The sequence below is a fragment of the Desmodus rotundus genome, chromosome 2 (assembly GCF_022682495.2).
Source record: "Desmodus rotundus isolate HL8 chromosome 2, HLdesRot8A.1, whole genome shotgun sequence".
Lineage (NCBI taxonomy): Eukaryota > Metazoa > Chordata > Mammalia > Chiroptera > Phyllostomidae > Desmodus > Desmodus rotundus.
The window spans coordinates 182,885,219-182,905,036 of NC_071388.1; the positions used below are offsets into that span (position 1 = coordinate 182,885,219).

A 19,818-nucleotide genomic window follows, 5' to 3' on the forward strand; every position below is an offset into this window, starting at 1 on the left:
AGAAAGAGAAACATTGATGTGAGAGAGAAACATTGATCAGTTGCCTCCCACACCCCAAATGGGGATTGAACCTGTAACCTAGATATGTACTCTGACTGGGAATTGAATCTGCAACCTTTTGGTACAAGATGATGCTCCAGCCAACTGAGCCACACAGCCCCAGGGCAATGTGGACCACTTTTTCAAGAAGTTTACTACGAAGGGAGTTTGAGGTTGAGGGAAGACATAAGACAGGAGCAATCTGAGAAATAGATGAAGATGAGGGTACTCGATAGCTTTGGTGATAGGAAACTGAGGAGATTTCTATCTAATAGCTTCTCTTTTCTCTTTAAGTAAGAGTGCTAAGGAATGAGAGATCTCAGGAAGGGTGGCCAAGGGTTTAGGAAAATGGAGATTAGATATCATTCCTAAGATAAAGTAAGAGAAACATTGTAAGGTTGTCAGATATAGTTGACAGGTTAATGTTGATGATCATGGTATTAGTAGTAGCAATGAGTGTCTTCTTCAGTGGCATTTGGCTTCACATGTATAGGCAAGTGGAAGCCATTTTCATCCAGAGTCAGGATTTTACCAGGTAGGTATGATCAAGGACAGAGAGGCAAGAGAGGTTAAGATATTTGCAAGAGTGTGACTAAAATTACAAACTCAGGATGCTAAGCTAGATGGGGATAGAATTTTATTTTAAGAAATTGACTGGAGGTTTACATGAGGTTGAAGAACAATTGTAGTGGAGTACCTGAGCAAAATGCCTAGGAGCATAAGAGGTAGTGAGTAGAGAATGGGATGTTTGAATTAGAGATTTTAGATGTAGAATAGTCCACGGTATTACCATAGTAATAGTAGCAGAGTGAAATAGAAGGACAAGTAGCAATGAAGGAGCAAAGAAATGTGAGAGTGATGTTTAATCTTCTCAGTAGTCTTTTGAGGAAGATTTTCTTATTGTCCTCATTTTACAGATGAGGAAACTGAAATTTAAAAACTGGGTTAAATAGCATGTTGAAGGCTACAGAGAAAAGCCAGTGCTTAAATCCATCCTAGAGAAATTTAGGTGTAATCCAGAATCACGGCATGGAAAATGGACTTGATTACAGTTACAGATGTAGAGTCTTTCAATAAGAAAAAAATCATTTCGTACTCCATCCTAGATATACTGAATTAAATTTAGTAGAGGTTGAACCTAGGATTTTATATTTTTTTAGAGTTCCCTTAGCAATTCTGATTATATACCAAATTCTGGAAATAGTGGATAGATAACTTCTTAAAGTCTTTTCAAACATTTTACCTTATTTTTCATTCCAATTCTCATAGTTAGAGTTTTAATGAAGTGCAGTATCCTTGAAGCCAGAACGTTTTTTTTGTTTTAATAGTTTATTTTTTATATAATTTAGGAAATTCACCAGGAGAATCAACTACCACTAAAGAGGAAACAAATCGGAAAAGGAGTTCTTTGTCTCCAGAACCAGCCCACCTGCTTTCCTCACTTTCTTCATTTCAGCCAAAAATATTTACACAACTACAGGTAGAAATCCAATATAATAGCCAAATTTGAGGCCCCTTTCTTTCCTCTTCCATCTCCCCTCTTCCTCTCTTAGGAATCTTACAGAATTGTTAAAGAATTATAATAATGATCAAAGATATTTTCATCATTAATATCCTAACTTTTTATATCTTGATTTAACATAATAATTTAAACAACATGTTTCAAAAATGTTTGAATTGACTATGCATGCAATAAAATTTAGTTGTACTACTTTTCCTTTGGTTCTTGTTTCTATCCTCACTAAATATTTGTTACTAACTATACTCCTATATTTTATTCTGATTTTGTATCAATTTACATAGTAAATTCAAACATTTTGATGTAACTCTTTTTGGTTTAAAAGGGTTTACAATTGCAACCAAGATTTGCTTCTCCTGATGGATCACAGGCTCTGATATCAGTAAATAACCACCCCTCCTCCAGTCCTTCAAGACTTCTGGATTCAATAGGAAGTGCTATAATGAATAATAATTCTCTACAGCTTGGTCAAAGTGAGAGCCTTCAAACAGATACATGCCTAACCCAAAACAATATAGCCTCTACTGTGGATAACCTTTCAGGACCAGATCAAAGTCTGGCTGCAATGGATCAGCTGGTGGACGTTGGAGATGTTGAGGATGCAGAGAATCTGGAAGGAAGTGTTCATCGGATTCTGTTAGGAAATGGGCAGACCATTCCAATACAGATTATAGACAGCCACCCAACGCTTAGTAAGTTAAATTCAAGTTATGATTTTTTAAAAACTTTATGGGCCATCATCACTATTACACTATAGAAAAAAACTATCATGTCTACTCAGTGGGTTTATAATTTTTTTTTAATAAGTCAAGTAAAACTATGAGAAAAAGGAAAATGTTTACGTGCATAAAGTTTACTAACTTATAAACTTAATTTTTCCTCTATTGTAATTATTCATTCTGTACTACTTTTACATAGAAAAATCTGTGGCGATGTCAGATCAGAAAGATCATTTTAGAATGCATGAGAAAATGAAAGAAAAGGGAAACTAGTATAAAGATTGTTATAGAAAAATTAATACACACACAATGAAATTACAATGAAGTGGGCTGATACAAAGACTAAAAGAAAAATTTTAAGTTACTGACTTGTGTTGAGTTCCATGGAAAGTAAAAGGGAACTAGTAAGAATTGGGGACTTGAGTTTAATACATGACTTTGTTACTTACCTTTACTTTGTAACGAACCCACTCAACATAGTAACATATTGCTAACTACTACTTAACCTATGTCACTTCTTTCCCCACCAATTGCTCTGGATTGGGCACTTTTGTGGGAAAAGATTTGCAGTTTGCTTTAAAGAGCAAAATCTTCATAGAAATTATCCTTAGAACATATATCTTTCCTCATCTTTCTTCTGGATAAGGAAAAGTGTGAGACAGTTCCTTCCAGAAAAGATTCATTGTCTTTTAAACTTACTGGAAGTATTCCTTTTAGGAAAATTTATCCAGAGGGCTGTGGCAGTTGTCACTAGCGAGGAACTTTAGTAGAAGAGACAGAAAAGGAATATACTCAAATTAATCCTCACAACTCCATAAAATAGTTGATGGTGTCCCCATTCTACAGATGGGGAAACCAAGGCTCAAAGAGTTTAAATACCATATTTTTCGGACTATAAGACACAACCCTCCCAATTTGGGAGGAAAATGGGGGTGTATCTTATAGTCCGAATGTAGCTTACCTGGCTCGCTTGGGAGGGGGCAGCAGTGGAGTGGGGTTTTTTTCCTGTTTTCCTACTCTAAAACCTAGGTGCGTCTTATGGTCGGGTGCATCTTATAGTCCAAAAGATACAGTAATTGCCTAAAGATCACATATATTAAGTGGCAGACAACTAAGGAATTTAAATTCAGATCTATCTGCCTCTAAAGCTTTTTCTATTCTAGCATGCTTCTTCCCTCTGAATTGTGCCAAATTACTTTTGGGATCTCTACTTCAGATTGCTTTAAAGAAAACACTTTATGAATCTAAACATGCATGATTTATCAAGTTAGCTCATGATCTTAGGGTCCATTTCAGCAGAATATTTATTCTCAAGGTCATTTAAATCCACCCTCTACTGGTTTTCTCTTTGGGTTGGGCTAAACGCCAATACACCTATATGTGACAAGCTTTAGGTGTGCTTAACACACTACTCTGAGCAAATATAGCCCCTGTAACTTCAATTCCCTATAGCAACTGCAAATCTGACATTCCTGAGAAGGATAGAGAAAGATTTTATCTTAGATATTCCATCTGCCAGTTCACAATAGTGCTGCTGGTGTGCTACACTGAGATTAATTTGGTCGTAAGTTCTTTGAAATCAGAATGGTAAGTGCATTCAGAAATACTTTAGATAAGCAAACACATAGCTTGTGCAGAGCTATCATTTAAGATAATGGTATATTTTTCTAAAGTACTTAAGTAGTGAAGTTTCTTTAGGGAGGGGACATTTTTCTTAATATTTGACCACATGTGGAAACCACATAGGAATGGTAACACATCTGTGCTTTTGTGACACCTGTGTCTGCTATTTACAAAACAAATAATTTTTAAATAATGGGAGGCTTCCTGACTTTTATTCACACATGCTTTAAAGACAAGTATGTTTAAATATTAGTTATTCCTCTAATTTTATCAAATTATGGACTGTTTTTTGGTCAAAGTTTCTTTAGAGGAGAATAACTCTATAGTTTTCTTGTCCTTTTTTTTTTGTTGCTAGCAGCATACTGAAGGAATTTAATGTGAATGACTATTAAGATGTTAGAAGCACTAAATTCTCAAGTACATCAACTGCTTTTCTAAATTACTTGGTTCTTTTTTCCAAATGACTATTTTATGCTTTGCTTTTAAATTCATATAATTCTGAAGATCCCAGTGTTACAGTTTACATTAACCTTCATGGTTTTTCTTTTATGTTTGGTTTTAAAGTTGAAGAAAATCCAGAAGGTACCCTTTCTGTGAACCAAGTTAAGCAAGAACCCAAAGAACCAGCCTTGTCGATGGAAGCAAAAAAACATTTGGACTGTAAGAAATGATCTGCTACCTAAATTATTGAAGCTTTTCATAATCGTACAACTCTGCTGACTTCTGATGTCATAGAAAAGAAGGTGAATATTGTTACACTCGGCAGTGTGATAAGTGGACAGAAGACTGGTTCAATAAGCAACTTTGATTTAAAACTGATATATTTGTTACCAATTCCATATTTTTATCTTAAGAGATATTTTACACCTCTTATTTTATATAATTCCTATGCTTTTTGAGTGCCTGATAAGGCCAGTATTTCAAAAGATCATTTGAACTTATTCCATGGTAATATAGCCTGAACACAAATAGTTATCGAACTTATCTCCTGGACTACCCATTTTGGCTCTTAAAAAATGAAAAAAAAACAAACAAAAACCCCAAAACTGTGTATGTGTGTGTGTGATGACTTTTTTTTTCATTTCTAAAAGAACTTATTCCCTGTTTAAAGTTGTGAAAAAATTTTTTACATTGGCAGACAGATGAGAGAAGATTTGTAATCTGTCTCATTTGGAAAGATAAAACAATAGATTTTACTTCATAACACAAAGCCCAGCATTGATATCTGTGGAAACTGTGTAATTCCATTCTAGTTTCTTCCATTCTGATTTTTATACTTGTGACTACAAACCAATAGCGTACTAATGGTATGGTCATCTAGTAGAGATGTAAAGGATCTTGGTAAGTACTGAGAATTTTAACTCGAATTAATCAAACAACAGAAATAAATGTATATTGCATGGATTTATGCAGTATTGTAGTACAATTCTACTTATGGGTAGAAAAATGTAGAAATTGAGAGAATTCTGAAAGAATAATAAAATTTCAGGTTGTTTACAGATAATTTGGGGAATTTTTTGATATCAGGAGAGGATTTTTTTCCTGTTTTATATTGAAGATTCAGCCCTGGTTAGAAAAGAATTTGAGTTGTATTTATTTTTTTATGCCAGAGTTCTTACTGAAATGATGGTATTCGAATTTAGAGTACTTCAAGGTAAGTACTTACAGTTTAAAATTTAGTTTACATTAAAACTTTAAAACAACTGATGTGTTATATGTATTTGCTTGTTGAGTAAGTATATTTACTTCAAATACTGAATATAAGCTTCTGTTTTCTAGAAGTTTGGTAAACTAGAAACATCAGTTGTAACTGTTAAGAAATCAACTTGAAGACCTCCTTCCCACACCTACCCCCCCCAGAGACCATTTGTGGATATATTTAAAAGCAATAAGGATTTCAAATGGATTTTAATGTTTAATATTCAAAGCATGTGGAATATAATGCAAAATTTAACAATAATACTTTATACAAATATGAGGTTTTTTTGGCTTTTCTAAGTCTAATCTCCCATTCTAAATTCACTTTAATAGTTTCCAGTATACAATATATATCATTATAAAACACTGTTATATTAGAAGTGGGTGGAATTAAAAAATTCTTTGTCCTTTAGATTTATATCCTATTTAATATAAAATTTATTATTTAAACATTTAATGCAAAGTTAATATTCAGTTACAAATGTGATTTTTAATAAGACTTGCTTATCATTTTCCTAAGAATGAAAATATTTGCTGCTGGCGTTTATAGAGTTAGGCTGCCAAATCTGTTATGTTATGCTAAGTTAAACACAACTATTAATTACCTCAAACGCAGATTTCTCTTAGTCTGTGTATACTTAAAGGGAATAAGTCCAAATTAATTTATAGTTTAGTGTTGCATTGTAGGCACTATTTTTTCATTTGTTATTTCTAGTTTTTATGGAAACTTTTTAAAGATTTTATATAATAGACCATCACCTTTCATTAATGAAAATAATTGATTATTAAATATTTTACCAATTGAGCTATATTTCTTCGGAAACATTCCTTTATTTTTTGATGTTGAGTTGCTAAGGAGAAATGCTTGTTAAGATACAAACTTTAGTCAGTTTCGGATGAGGATGAGAGATGTCCAAGGATTCAGACTTTGACACTTGATCAAGAACAAAACATAGTTTAAAATTATTTCTTTCACATCATTCTCCATGAATATCTTTTCTGGTACTGGTTTGTTTGTTTTTTTAACATGAGCACAAAAATTTACCATGCATCCTCCCCATGGATGAAAAACAAACAAAAAAAAGCATGAAGGAAGTTTAAATCCCTAATTATATACTCTTTTGGTTTTTAGGTAGAAACTGGAACTATCAATATTTTCATATTTTCATGTAAGTATTTCAATGAGTAGGTCTTTAAAAATGGTTTGTAAATTAGTTTTTAAAAGTTCATTTGTCCTCTAAATGCATGTTCAGTCACAATGTATCAGTATTGTATTTTAAAGGTGCTTAGCATCACTTTTTAGAAAGTATGTTTACGTATTTTAAATATTTAGTTATTTTTAAAATACATAGGGTACTGAATACAAGTGCATAAAGTTTTCAGTATCTATATTCAGCATTCTCCTAACAGCTCTACAGCAAAGTCTGAGAAGTGCTCTTTTGTATCATGTGTTACAAGGTGTGGTATCTGTAGTAGTCAGTTGGACATTCAAAATAAGCACTTAGAAATTCATAATTACAGATGAGCTTGTTTCTTCATTGTAGTTTTTATGTTCCAAGTCTCCAAGTGAACTTTATATTTACTACAATGAATTATAGATAAACACAGCCATGTTGGACATTTTCCTCAGTACTAATATTCTGTGTAAGCAGTTAACATACTTAAAAGAAAAAGCTTGTAAGTCTTATACTATGTAAATATTTTCTAAAAGTCATGAAAGTGATAGAAATCAGATTTTGGGATCTGTCCCAGCATTGAAGTTTCTAATTTGGAGCCCTGCAAGCTTGTATTTCATCTTTATATTCTGTCAAAATGCCTACTTAATCATGTGAGTATGAGAAAGATGTCATTTAATTTGTACCAGGACTTTTTAAAAAGTTTTTAAAAGTGTGTGTGTATATATATATATACTATATATATATATATATATATATATGTATGTGTATATATATATATATATAGTAATTTAATGTATATAGTCCTTGTTATAATGTAATTTTTTCATTAAAATACAGTGTGTCCCCCCCCACCTTAAACTTGTTAGTTTTCTTTTTATACTTTCCTGGGGATAGTAGTGGTTTTGTTCATCTTGAAGATGCTGAATAAATACTCTAATATCTGAAAATTTTGACTGTACGTTTATGTTCAATTTAGAACCTGAAAGTTTTTAAGCATAACTACCAGTAACTCCTGTTATTGCATTTGGGGATATATATGCGTTTAGCACTCTCAACTCAGCCCACCTTCAACATTTTAAAACAATGTGTGAAGAAAGGTGTAAGTCAGTCTTTTCCCCCCACATTTTGGTACTGTGACATTTTCAAGTACAGCTTTATGTTAAAAGGAGGGATCATTAATTGTTTTGCTCTTTGCTTTTTTTTTTTTTTCCAAATTCCATTCTGCCTGTTTTTTGGGACCATTGAAAATCTTTCTTCCTCCAGAAGGGGGACTTATATTTACTCTACTCCATCAGCTGATTTAGGCTTTAGACATTTTATTTTATTTTATTTTTTTAAAGCATTACACAGCATTTATTTTATCATATTTGAAATACAAAACTATCCAACTATACTCAGTTAGTAGGTGTTACTTTGTTGTTATCAGGGACAAAGAAGAAAAGACAAACCATTCAAGAACTTCTTGTTAACAGTGTTACTTCATAGAGCAAAATGTATTTAGAATTCATGTGGTTTGGCCCTTCTGGAGGAAATGTTCAAGCAGAGAATTGTCAGTCACATAGCAGTGCGAGTTTGGAGAGAAAGGGATTCCTTTTTCATTCCTGCTTTAGTGCTGACCTCTTACTGGGTTAGAAAACCATTTCACCATCAGGATAAAAATCAAAGACCCTTTCTGAAGCAGAATGGAAAAGAAGATGATGACTCTGAGATGATGACTACACCTCCATAGAAGCCAGGTAATTTACCACTCAGCCCTTGGAATTCTCCTCCTGATGCTTTCTGCTGGCAATAATCATCTGGGATGGGGGGAGCAAAAATTATTTGGAAAATAATTTCTTATCTTCTCTTGATCTCATATTGAGTTAACAAGATTCTAATAGTTCTATTAAAGATGAGAATGACCTCAAGAAAAAATTCATCCAATACTGAACATAGTATTACTTGGCACAAAACAGTTCTGAGGAGTCCTGAGTTAAAGAACTCTGTACAGTCTCAAAGATTACTTTTATTATATAAAAGTGTTCCTCTAGATACACTTTGGGGAATGCTGCCCTAAACAATTAAAATTGACATGAGCATTCCTTTAAGAAGTATTGGACCTGATATTTGTCTTCTAGATTTCTTAGACATTTTAAATAGTATATTGTTTGGATATCTAAGTGTCTGCAGTTCCACTTAGTTAATGTAGTCACAATGGCAAAGCCTTAGTATTCTTTTGCCATATACGTGTTAGCTATGAATTCTATTGTTAAATAATAGAAATAGTTGTTGCTGAGTTAATTCTTAAAATTTCAGGAAAAAATCAGAATTAAAAAAAATCTCAGTTATTAATGGATCCTATACTGATTAATGAGAAAACTAAATACATTCCTTGGTTACTATGGAAAACCTTTGAGAATGTGATATAGGTATAAGAGTGCAGGAGAGATATTGTCTAGGGGTAAGAACTTACAACCAAATTCCTGGTTTTGATCTAATGTGTGGCATAACGACTATAGTCAACAGTTCTGTGTTATAAATTTCAAAAGTGTCAGACACTAGGTCTTAATTGTTCTCACCATGAAAAAATAATTTTGTGATGAGAGAGATGTTAGCCAGCACTATGATGGTAATCATATTGTAATACATAAATTATAAAATCAATATATTGTATACCTTAGCCCTGGCTGGGGAGCTCAGTTGGTTAGAGTGTCATCCTGATACACCAAGGTTGTGGGTTCGATCCCCAGCCGGCACGTACAAGAAACAGTCAATGAATGCATTAATTAAATGAAACAACAAATTGATCTCTCTCTCTCCCTCTTCTCTTTTTCTCAAATCAATAAATATATATATAGTACACCTTAAACCTAAATACTGTTATATGTTAATTATATGTTAAAAAAATGAATTCTAAAACCAGAGGAAAGAGTGGGAGGCAGATACCAGCAGTTTTTATTTTAAATATCTTTACTGAAGTATAATGGACATAAAATAAAATGCACATATTTAAACGTACAATTTGATGAGTTTTGATATATATATATATATATATATATATATATATATATACACATATATGCAACCATCACAGTTAAGATAATGAACATATCCATCACCCCCCAGAAGATTCCTAATGTTCCTTTGTAATCATCTCCACTTCTCCCTTCTTCCAAAGCCCACCCCACCATTGCCAAACACATGGATCTGCTTTTTGTCACTAAAGATCAATTTGTTTATAATTTTATAAAAATTAAATCATATAGTATGAATCTTTTTTATCTGACTTGTCACTCAGCATAGTTATTTTGAGATTTATCTATGTCACAGGATAAACAATTCATTCCATTTTATTTCTCAGTAGTATCCTATTGTACGACAGTACCATAATTTGTTTATTCATTCACCTGTTGGTGGGCATCTGGGTTGTTTACAATTTTTGGCTGTTACAAATAAAGTTGCTATGAATATTTGTGTAAAAGCCTTTGTATGGACATGTGCTTTCATTTCTATTGGGTAGATATCTAGGAGTGGAATGACTTGGTCATGCAAGTTCTGTCCAGAAAGTATCTAGCCATGTTAAAATGAAAAATCAACACATTTATTGAAGAAGATAGAAATATGAAAAACATTGTACATAGGACAATGACACCTCAGTCTCCTTCAAAGTAGGTACCTTGGGACCTCACACATTCTAATCGCCATCAGCTACCCTGTTGTATTTTCCTGAATCTCATCAACAGTCTGAAATCTCTTCCCTTTCAAAGGTGATTTTAGTTTTGGGAAAAGCCCGAAGTTGTGGGCTCCAAATATGGGCTGTAGGGGGGCTGAGTCACCTGGGTGATTTGACATTTTGCCAAAAACCTCTGCACGAGACTTGATGTATGAGCTGGCACGTTGTCGTACAGAATCTGCCAATCACCAGTTGCCCATAGCTGGGGCATTCTGAATCATCAGAATGGTTTCCATGGAGGAATGTTCAAGCTTAATGCAACATTTGATACAGATTTGTTGCTCTACTTGCTCAGTCATTTTGAAGATTTTTTAAAAAGATTTTACCTATTTATTTTTAGACAGTGGGGAAGGGAGAAAGAGAGGGAGAGAAACATCAATGTGTGGTTGCCTTTCGAGCTCCTGGCGCGCAACCCAGGCATTTGCCCTGACTGGGAATCAAACTGGCTACCCGTCTGTTCACAGGCCAGCACCCAGTTCACTGAGCCATACCAGCCAGGGCTGTTTGGGGTTGTTGTTTTCCTAAAGATTTTATTTATTTACTTTTAGAGAGAGGGGAAGGGAGAAAGAGAGGGAGAAAAATATCAATGCACTAGAGAAACATCGATAGGTTGCCTCTCACACACTGCCCATCCTGGCACTTGCCACAACCCAGGCATGTGCCCAGACAGGGAGTCAAACAGGCAACCTTTTGGTTTGTAGGAGGACACTCAGTCCACTGAGCAATACCAGTCAGGGCTGTTTGCTTGTTTTTGAACTACAAGATATGGCTGCTGTCAGTGCACTTTGAATCCCTTTTCTTCAGACACCAGCAGGTAAGAAGCAGCATCAGCATTCTTGCAGGGGTGAATGACACTTTCAGCAGGAGGAAGTAGGACTACATGTGGAACCCAGATGATCCTTTTGTGCACCCTTTTAGTACTCCCAACCCCTATTGTGACTGAATGGACACATTCAGTGATGTCAGCATAAGGACAATATGATGATTCAGACCCTTCCTTCAGGAGCTGACATTTGAGTCATACCTCCAGTAAGCCACCAGGACCTGATGAGGTGATAGCTGAGGGTGAGGGAAATTAGAATAGCTACTGGAAGAGGTAGGTCACGAGTACCAGTTGTAACTCCACAAAGACCAACTGCATTGGCGGAGGTCTCTCCTGAGTTACCTCTCAGGAAGACAGGCTCACAAAAACCATGGAAGACCTGCATCCTGTACCTGTGGGAAGAGAGAAATTTGTTCAGCTAATGGGTGGGCTATGGCAGCTGTGAAAATAAGCTACTCAGAGCTCTTGCTACAGGCGGAGTAATTGACTAATGGCTCAGCCTTTGTCCTCTGGATCTACCATGGTGCTTGTGCAGAAACTATTGCTTCTCACCAGCTGCTCCCAGCCAATGGCTGAACATGGCAAAAGTACTAAGACAGGCTCATTTCTATGAGGACTCTTTGATGGATGACTTTGACTTGAGATTTCCCCATCAGCTTTGCAGACTTTATCCAACACCAATCAGGTCTTCACATTAAAAAGTCAAATTAGACCTCCCAAATTGCATAAGCCTCTCATCGTTGACCTTCCCCCTTAGTGACACTGTTAAGATTTGTCAAGGTATTATTCTTCCTTACTGCATTCATCAGAAAACTTAGTTTTGCTTTATCAACAGCTTATTTTGATGATATTTTCAAGAAGAGAGCACTCACCAGATGCAAAGGACCCATCATTCAAAAAGCAGGGAGAAGAGTTTCACAGGTAGAAGGAGCAGTGAATGGAAGAGCCTTGAGGTGGAAAAAAGGTTAAAGGGCAGAAAGAAGGCAGTGTGGCGTAAGTTTACAGAGCAAGAGAAAAGATGATATCACATGAGGTCAGAGAGGTGCAGAAGGCTTAGAGCCCATAGTAATCATAGGATCAGTTTCATTCTATAAAGATTTTATTCGTTTTTAGAGAGGGGAAGGGAGGGAGAAAGAGGGAGAGAAACATCAATGTGTGGATGCCTCTCGTACACCCCCCACGGGGGGCCTGGCCCACAACCCAGGCATCTGCCCTGACTTGGAATCGAACCAGCAACCCTTTGGGTTCGCAGGCTGACACTCAATCCACTTAGCCACACTAGCCAGGGCCATTTTCATTCTAAATACAACAGAAACCATCAGAGGATTTTTAGAGGAGCAGCGATATACCTTGGTTTTTATGTTGTAGGAGAATGTATTGTAGAGGGACATAAATGGAAATGGGGAGCAAATTTAGGCAGTTATTGCAATTGCACAGGTGAGAGCTTAATGTAATTTGGAGCTAGAGTGATAAGTGATGCAGGAAACAAAGAGAAATGGACAAATTCAGGATATATTTTGGACGTAGAAATAGCAGGACTTGCTGATTGGTTGGCTGTTGGGGAGCAGGTGCAGGGATGGTGTTACGAAGGAAGGGGAGGAATGAAGAATTGACCCTACAGTTTTAGCTTAAGAGCAACTATATGAATGGTGGAGAGTTTTACTGAGTTGAGGAAAACTGATGGAGGGAATGGATTTGGAAGGGAAAAGCAACAGCTATCTTTTGGACCTGGCTAATTTTACTTCCAAATGGAAACAAGTAGGCATGTAGTGATACAAGTCTAGAGGTCAGAATTGGAGAGAAACGTCTCTGTGATTTATCAACATATGGATGGTATTTAAAACTAGGAAACAGACCTATCTGGGGAGAATAAGGCGTAGATAAGAGAAGAATGTTCAGAATCTAGCCCTGCGGCCCTCCAACATTTGTTTAGCTAGAGCAGGAAAAATGGCCAAATATTTAAAAAGAACACCAAGATTGCTTCAGACTGATCAACTAAGTCCACTTTGGAACCTGTGAGAAACTGTCAGGGTAGTAAGTATGTCAGATTAGGTGCTATCTGAAGCAATCTTTTCAGTCTCTCAATCAAAAAATAATACATATTCAGTGTTATAAACAGAGCTCTCTAAGAGGCGTTACAATATAAGGCAACTCCAGTCTAAATGTCCCTTAATATACCATATTTACATATAATACCCCTCTCCAAGTAAGGGGCATCAGATTTCTAAACTTGATTATAAAATATTTTGGGAAATTATTTCTGCTTTCTAGTCTTTTTTTAAAACTACCTCACACTGTCAATTTTTTCTTTTTAATACATTATTCAATTTTTGATTTAATAAATAATGTAACTTTTCACTTATTTTTCTTTTACCTAAAGTATGGTAAAGTGGCAGTATAAATTCTGGCTTTAAAAAGATGGCCAGAGCATCCTTGCAGTTGGCAGAAGGGGTGCTGCCCCATTCATGAATCGCTTAATAAGGCCAATTAGATCTCGACATTAAAAAAAAAGAAAAGATGACTAGAATTATGTAAATATATCAACTGTCTTAAAAGAGCCTCTCTTTAGATCTGATTAACATCTGAAAATAGATTGTAATGTTTATTAGTCTTATATTAATAAAAACCATGGGTATATTTAGACCTTCAAGAAGAACTTATCCAAGGTATATGGGCAAGACCAAAACAAAAACATTAGCTTGTAGTAACTGTAAAACAATTGTGGCTTTCAAAGTGAGACTTCTAAATCAATTGCATAATAGTGATTGTTTATTCATGAGGTCTTTATTTCCGTGGAAACACTGAAGTCATTTTAATTTTTAATTACACTAGAGTTTCCAGTTCCATAGATTTTAACTCTGTAGTAGTAAGCACAGAAGCTAGTGCTTTACTCACTTCTAGTTTAAAAAATATAAAGGAGGATAAAGGTAGTTTAAAATGATCAAGGATTTCATGTAGCTGTAATTGGTTATTTCTGATTTCACCTAAACCTGCTCTGCAATTTTATCTCCAATTAATTCTATTTTTGTCTATACCCTTTGGTTAAAAGTATTTTACAGGAGGTAAATTATAACAGAAAACTCAGCAATGGGTGCTGGCCAGATAAGTAGTTTGTAAGATACGTGAAATTGCTGTGAAATAGTAGGAGCAAGAACTAGTTCTGCCACTTACTTAGCTGAGTGATATTGGGTGAGTCACTTTATTTCGCTGGTCCTCAGTTTCTTCATCTGCAACCTGAGAGAGAGAGGATGAGTGATAGAATACAGTGGTTCTTTGAAATATCTTGCCTCTGTAGAGCCCATGACTTGTGGAAACTACCCACTTGGGCCCCAGTGTTGATAATACTTCTAATTATGTGGAAAATCTGTCAGCAGGGACTGGATGCAGACTAGCAATAAAAAGCTTTTTAATGGAACAATTTGTTCACTATATGGGTCTGATGCAGATTTTGTAGTTAGTAAATCTTTCATTTCCTTTCTCATTCTGTATCATTACATTTCCTGACACATAAGTTTTGCAGGTTCTGTTCCTATTTGACCATGGTAATTTTCAGTATGCATAGGGCATAGGGAAAGGAACTGATATTATTTGAATATCTACTATATAGTATACATTGTGTTTTTACATAATTATCTCTCAATCTTTATAGCAGTCCTATAAGCTTCAATTACTGTTTTTATTTTACAAAAGAGAAATTGAAACTTGAAGGAGAAAATTCTGTAAAGTGCCAGCCAACATTTGAAGGTACAATTTGAAATATTACTTTGAACTTTTAGTGTACATTGAAATTAGCTTCTTTCTGTGTATATTTGTTAATTGTATTTATCAGTAGTTCCCTACCGGTTTGGCTTAGACTCCTGAGGGGTTGTACATTGATCAGAGGGATCTGAGAATCTAGCATTTTCTTTTCTTTTTTTTTTTTTTTTTAAGAGAGACAGGGGAAGGGTAGGAGAAAGAGGGAGAGAAACATCAATGTGTGGTTGCCTCTTATGCGCCCCCTACTGGGGTCCTGGCCCCAAACCCAGGCATGTTCCCTGACCGGGAATTGAACTGTGACCCTTTGGTTCGCAGACCAGCACTCAGTCCATTGAGCCACACCAGCCAGGGCTAGCATTGACTTTAACCAAATAATATGACTTGCATATATGTATATAAAATTATTTGCCCAACTGCATTAATAAAAGTATGTAGTAATTTTAAAGTATTACTAAGTTCATGGCATTTACTTTATTCAAAGAGTTTCTAAATCAAAAAAAATGTTTTGATATGTAGAAGGAATAGTTTTGGAAATCATTGATTTTAATAATTAGCTCAGGGAGATTTTTATACTTTAGGTGCTTGGTTTTCAGTTTTTCTGTTTTGTGATGATGAGTTAGCTACTCTCCCTGGCCTCAGGCTGTATAATTGGATAACAGCTGATGGTCAATAAAGTTAATTCTAACCCTAAAATTCTAATCCAGACCTCCTCAAGTTTACTAATATTCTGGAACTAATCCATCATATTTGTACAAACCATTAAACTAGAATAGATGGAAGAGAGTTATACTTTATCAGGGGTATCAAAATAAATAATAGTGGATTATAAGTTTGTTTTTACTTTCAATTTTATTTTGTATTGGTTTCAGGTATACAGCTTAGTAGTTAGACAATCATATACTTTACATAGTGTTCCCCTCGATATTTCCTGTACCCCAACTGGCACCGTACATAGTTATCACAATATTACTGACTATATTCCCCATGCTTTACTTACATACCCATAACTATTTTGTAACTACCAATTTATACTTCATAATCTCTTCACCTCTTTCACCCAGTCCCCCCTCCTCTCTGCTAACCACCAGTTTGCTCTCTGTGTCTAGATCATAACATTTTTAGACCTAAAACACACCTTGGAAATCAGATCCTGTGCTTTAAAAAAAGAAACATATCAGTGAATTTGGCTCAGAGAGGGTAAAAATTTTTCCAGAGTCATATAGTTAATGTCAAATTTAGAGCTATAACCCAGGTGCACTTTAAAATGTTCAGTGCATTATCCACTAAATTAAAATATTTTTATTGCATTGAGTCAGGCAGATGACAGGTAGTAGGGTAGGAGGAAGGTTAGGGGATGCAGTGATTGAGGAAAAAGGACTCATGGACATGGACAACACTGTGGTGATTGCTGGGGGAAGGGGGTGTAAGGGAATTAAATGGCAATGGAAAAAATACAATAAAGATAAAAACAAAATAAATAAAATAGTCACTCAGGTTAGCATTTTATGGGATATTAAAAATATCTATATAATATATATGTAAATATATGTATGTGTAAAATAAACTAGGAATCCAAAATTGAAATCACAGAAAACTTGAAGGTCACAGAGAGGTTGATTTGTGATAAAGTGGTATCACACGGGTGAGCAGCATGGAGTCGTTTGTTTAACAACAGTAATTGTGGGTCATGAACTTTAACAGGAAGTCAGCTACTTGTTAAAAAAAATTTCAGTATAGAAGTATCTTTTCTTTTTTTTCCTTTTCTCAACTCTCAATGTTACGGAAGTTTGAGAAACATTTATACTTGAAACACTAGAGTATTTTACTGAAAAGAAGGGCAAAATTATTTAGATCAATGAATATGAATCAAGTAGTTAAAATTTCATAGGTATAAAACAAACGAATAAGATAGTATTTTGTGAAATATATCAGCACTTACTATATTTACATAATAATATAGTTACTAAATGTATTACGGAATTTATTATAAAAATTTACTCTAGACTGTGATTTTCTACATTAATTTTCTACATAAAATTTCTGTGATAGAACCCAATATAAGTGTTATTTTCCTATTTTATAGCTGAGAACACTAAATTGCAGGGAATAAACGGCATGCTTATTACAGGTTAAATCATTTGGAACTGAAGTTATATAGACATAGTCACTTAAAGTAGTCTTCTGATACTTAGCTGAGTAATCTTAAAATTCGACGTTAGATAAGTCACAACCATTAAATCTTAGAATTCTCAAATTTCTTTACTTTCCCTAGCTTTGCAGTATTTCTGCTCATAATGCAAGCCTGAAAGCATTTATTTTAAAGAGAAAATTAGCAGAACAACTGAATCACTTGTTATGAAAGAGGAATTATATTCACTTGTGAAGAACTGTATGTACTTTGTACATAGGTACAAAGTTAAACACACAGTGAATGACGTTTAATCACTTGTTTTTTTTAATAATTGTACATGTAATGTACAATATAAGCTTTAGTGTTTCAAAAAGTCATTTTAGCCCTGGCTGGATGGCTTGGTTGGAGTGTCACCCTGTACACCAAAAGATTGTAGGTTTGATTCCCGGTCAGGGCATATGCCTAGGTTGTGGTTTGATCCCTGTTCCGGGTGTGTGTGGGAAGCAACAGATCGATGTTTGTCTCTCACACTGATGTTTCTCTCTCTCTCCCTTCTTTTATCTCTAAAATCAACAGAATATATCCTTGGGTGAAGATTTTTTTTTAAAAGTCATTTAAAAGGAAGAATTACATAATGACTTGCTACCTAGCAACATGTACTTTTCTTTTTAATTTGCCTGCTCTACCCTTACGCAAGCTATGCATTATTTGGACTATCAGCAATGATGGAAAGTAAAGGTGTTATTCATTTCACATATATTTACTTAACCTAGCTCCAAAATATAATGATGCATAATATTTATTGAGTGCCAGATGCTTTTTATTTATCAGTTAATCCTCACAACTGACCTGGGTATTATTATCTCAATTTTATGGAAGAAAAACAAACTCAGAGAGATTATATACCTTACCCACAATCATATAACTAGGAAACCAAGAATCAAAGGTCTAAAACCAAGATTTTTTTTACTCCAAAGTCTGTGTTATAACCACATTAAAAATTTTTTTATTTATTGATGGGAGAAAGAGAGAAAGAGAGAGAGAAGAGAAACATTAACATTGATTTGTTTTTCCACTTATTTATGCATTCATTGGCTAATTCTTGTGTGTGCCCTGACTGGGGATCGAACCCACAACCTTGGCATATCTGAATGATGCTCTAACCAACTGAGCTACCTCTCCAAGGCTTGTGTTATAACCAGATTTGACTCTAAATTAAACAATTCATGAACTATCAAAATTACCATAAGGAAAGTATGCTACCTGCCAATGTAAAGAATTCTCATGTATAAATGAAAAGGTGATCCTTCAGATAAGGTACTTTAGAATATGTATTAATATATTAATGTGGTAACCATATTTATTCCAAAGTCGTAGTAACACTTTATTTTATTTTCAACCACCTTGACCTTTGAAACCCCTTGTAAAAATATTTAATGTTATATAGTTGTAATAAATAGAAGCAAAATCTTTAAGGAACATTGGCCCTGAGATACTACCTTAGATTTTGTATACCAATAGTTCAGAGGAAATCTAAATTAAAAAGCAAGCATTACATTCCGTAGTTCATATACACTCAGAGCACTTTATATTTCAGATCTTCTCTAGTTTGCCAAGAGTTTATATTTAGAATGGATGTTGAATCTTGTCACATACTGCATCTACTGAAATGATTATGTGGTCTTTCTGCCTCAGTCTGTTAAATTGGTGAAATACATAGATTGATGTCCAAGTATGTACAGATATGTACATGTGGTATATATGTGGTACCTATATTCTGGTACACATATGCATAGTTTCTGCAGTTCATATACAAAATAGTGGTTGGTGGGTTATTGGATATTCACATCTTTAGCTTTACCAGATAGTGCCAAACTGATTTCCAAACTGATTATACCAATGTATACTGTCACTAACAATTCCAGTTATTTCATATCTTTAACAATACTTTTTATTGCCAGACTTCCTAATTTTTGCAAAGATAGCAAGTATGTAGTGGTTTTTAATTGTGGTTTTAATTTTGTGTTTCCTTAATTACAACTGAGTTTGAATACTTTTTAGTATTTGTTCATCATTTGTATTTCCCTAACTGTGAACGGCCATTTCAAATATTTTCCCCATTTACAAATTTTTAGATAGTTTACTTATTTACTGGAATTCTTCATATATTCCAAAAAAGAGTATTTTATCAATATATGCATTGCAAATATTTTTTCCCATTCCAGGGAAAATATTATCTCACTCTCTTTCTATGGTGCTTTTGAGGAACAGGTTTTCTTAAGCCTAATGAAGTTATATCAATTTCCCCCCTCATGACTAGTGCTTTTTGTTTCTTGTTTAAGAAACCACTGTGAGAAAGCCTAAAGTAGCCCATGCAGATAGACTAAATGTAAAGGCTCCAGGTTGGTATGATATCGACATTTCAGCGGAAGTCGGGAGCCAACAGCCAGCACCAACTTTCAGACGTGGAAATGAAGATGTCTCCAGATTGTCTCAGTCCTCAGCCACGGATTCACTCCTATCCTTTGAGTCTCCCTGCGGAGACTCCAGACACTGTGAGGCAGAGATAAGCCATCCCTTCTTTGGTCTGTCCAAATTCCTGGTGCAGAGAAGGTTTGAG

At 34.7% G+C, this 19,818-nt stretch overlaps 1 protein-coding gene across 5 annotated transcripts in view; it reads left to right on the forward strand.

Moving 5' to 3' along the window:
* CARF (calcium responsive transcription factor) overlaps positions 1 to 9,812 on the forward strand; it is a 50,998-nt gene extending 41,186 nt beyond the window's left edge. For 2 of the 5 annotated variants that reach the window (XM_071220687.1, XM_071220688.1), the window contains 3 exons: positions 1,389 to 1,519; positions 1,884 to 2,250; positions 4,465 to 4,931. In XM_071220687.1, the coding sequence (XP_071076788.1) occupies positions 1,389 to 1,519; positions 1,884 to 2,250; positions 4,465 to 4,571 (605 nt within the window). In that variant the 3' untranslated portion in view covers positions 4,572 to 4,931. Of the gene's footprint in view, positions 1 to 1,388; positions 1,520 to 1,883; positions 2,251 to 4,464; positions 4,932 to 5,510; positions 7,932 to 8,386 lie in introns of those variants that run through there. The other 3 variants (XR_011650900.1, XR_011650899.1, XR_011650901.1) reach the window with 3 other exon arrangements.
* The last annotated feature ends 10,006 nt before the right edge of the window (positions 9,813 to 19,818 follow it).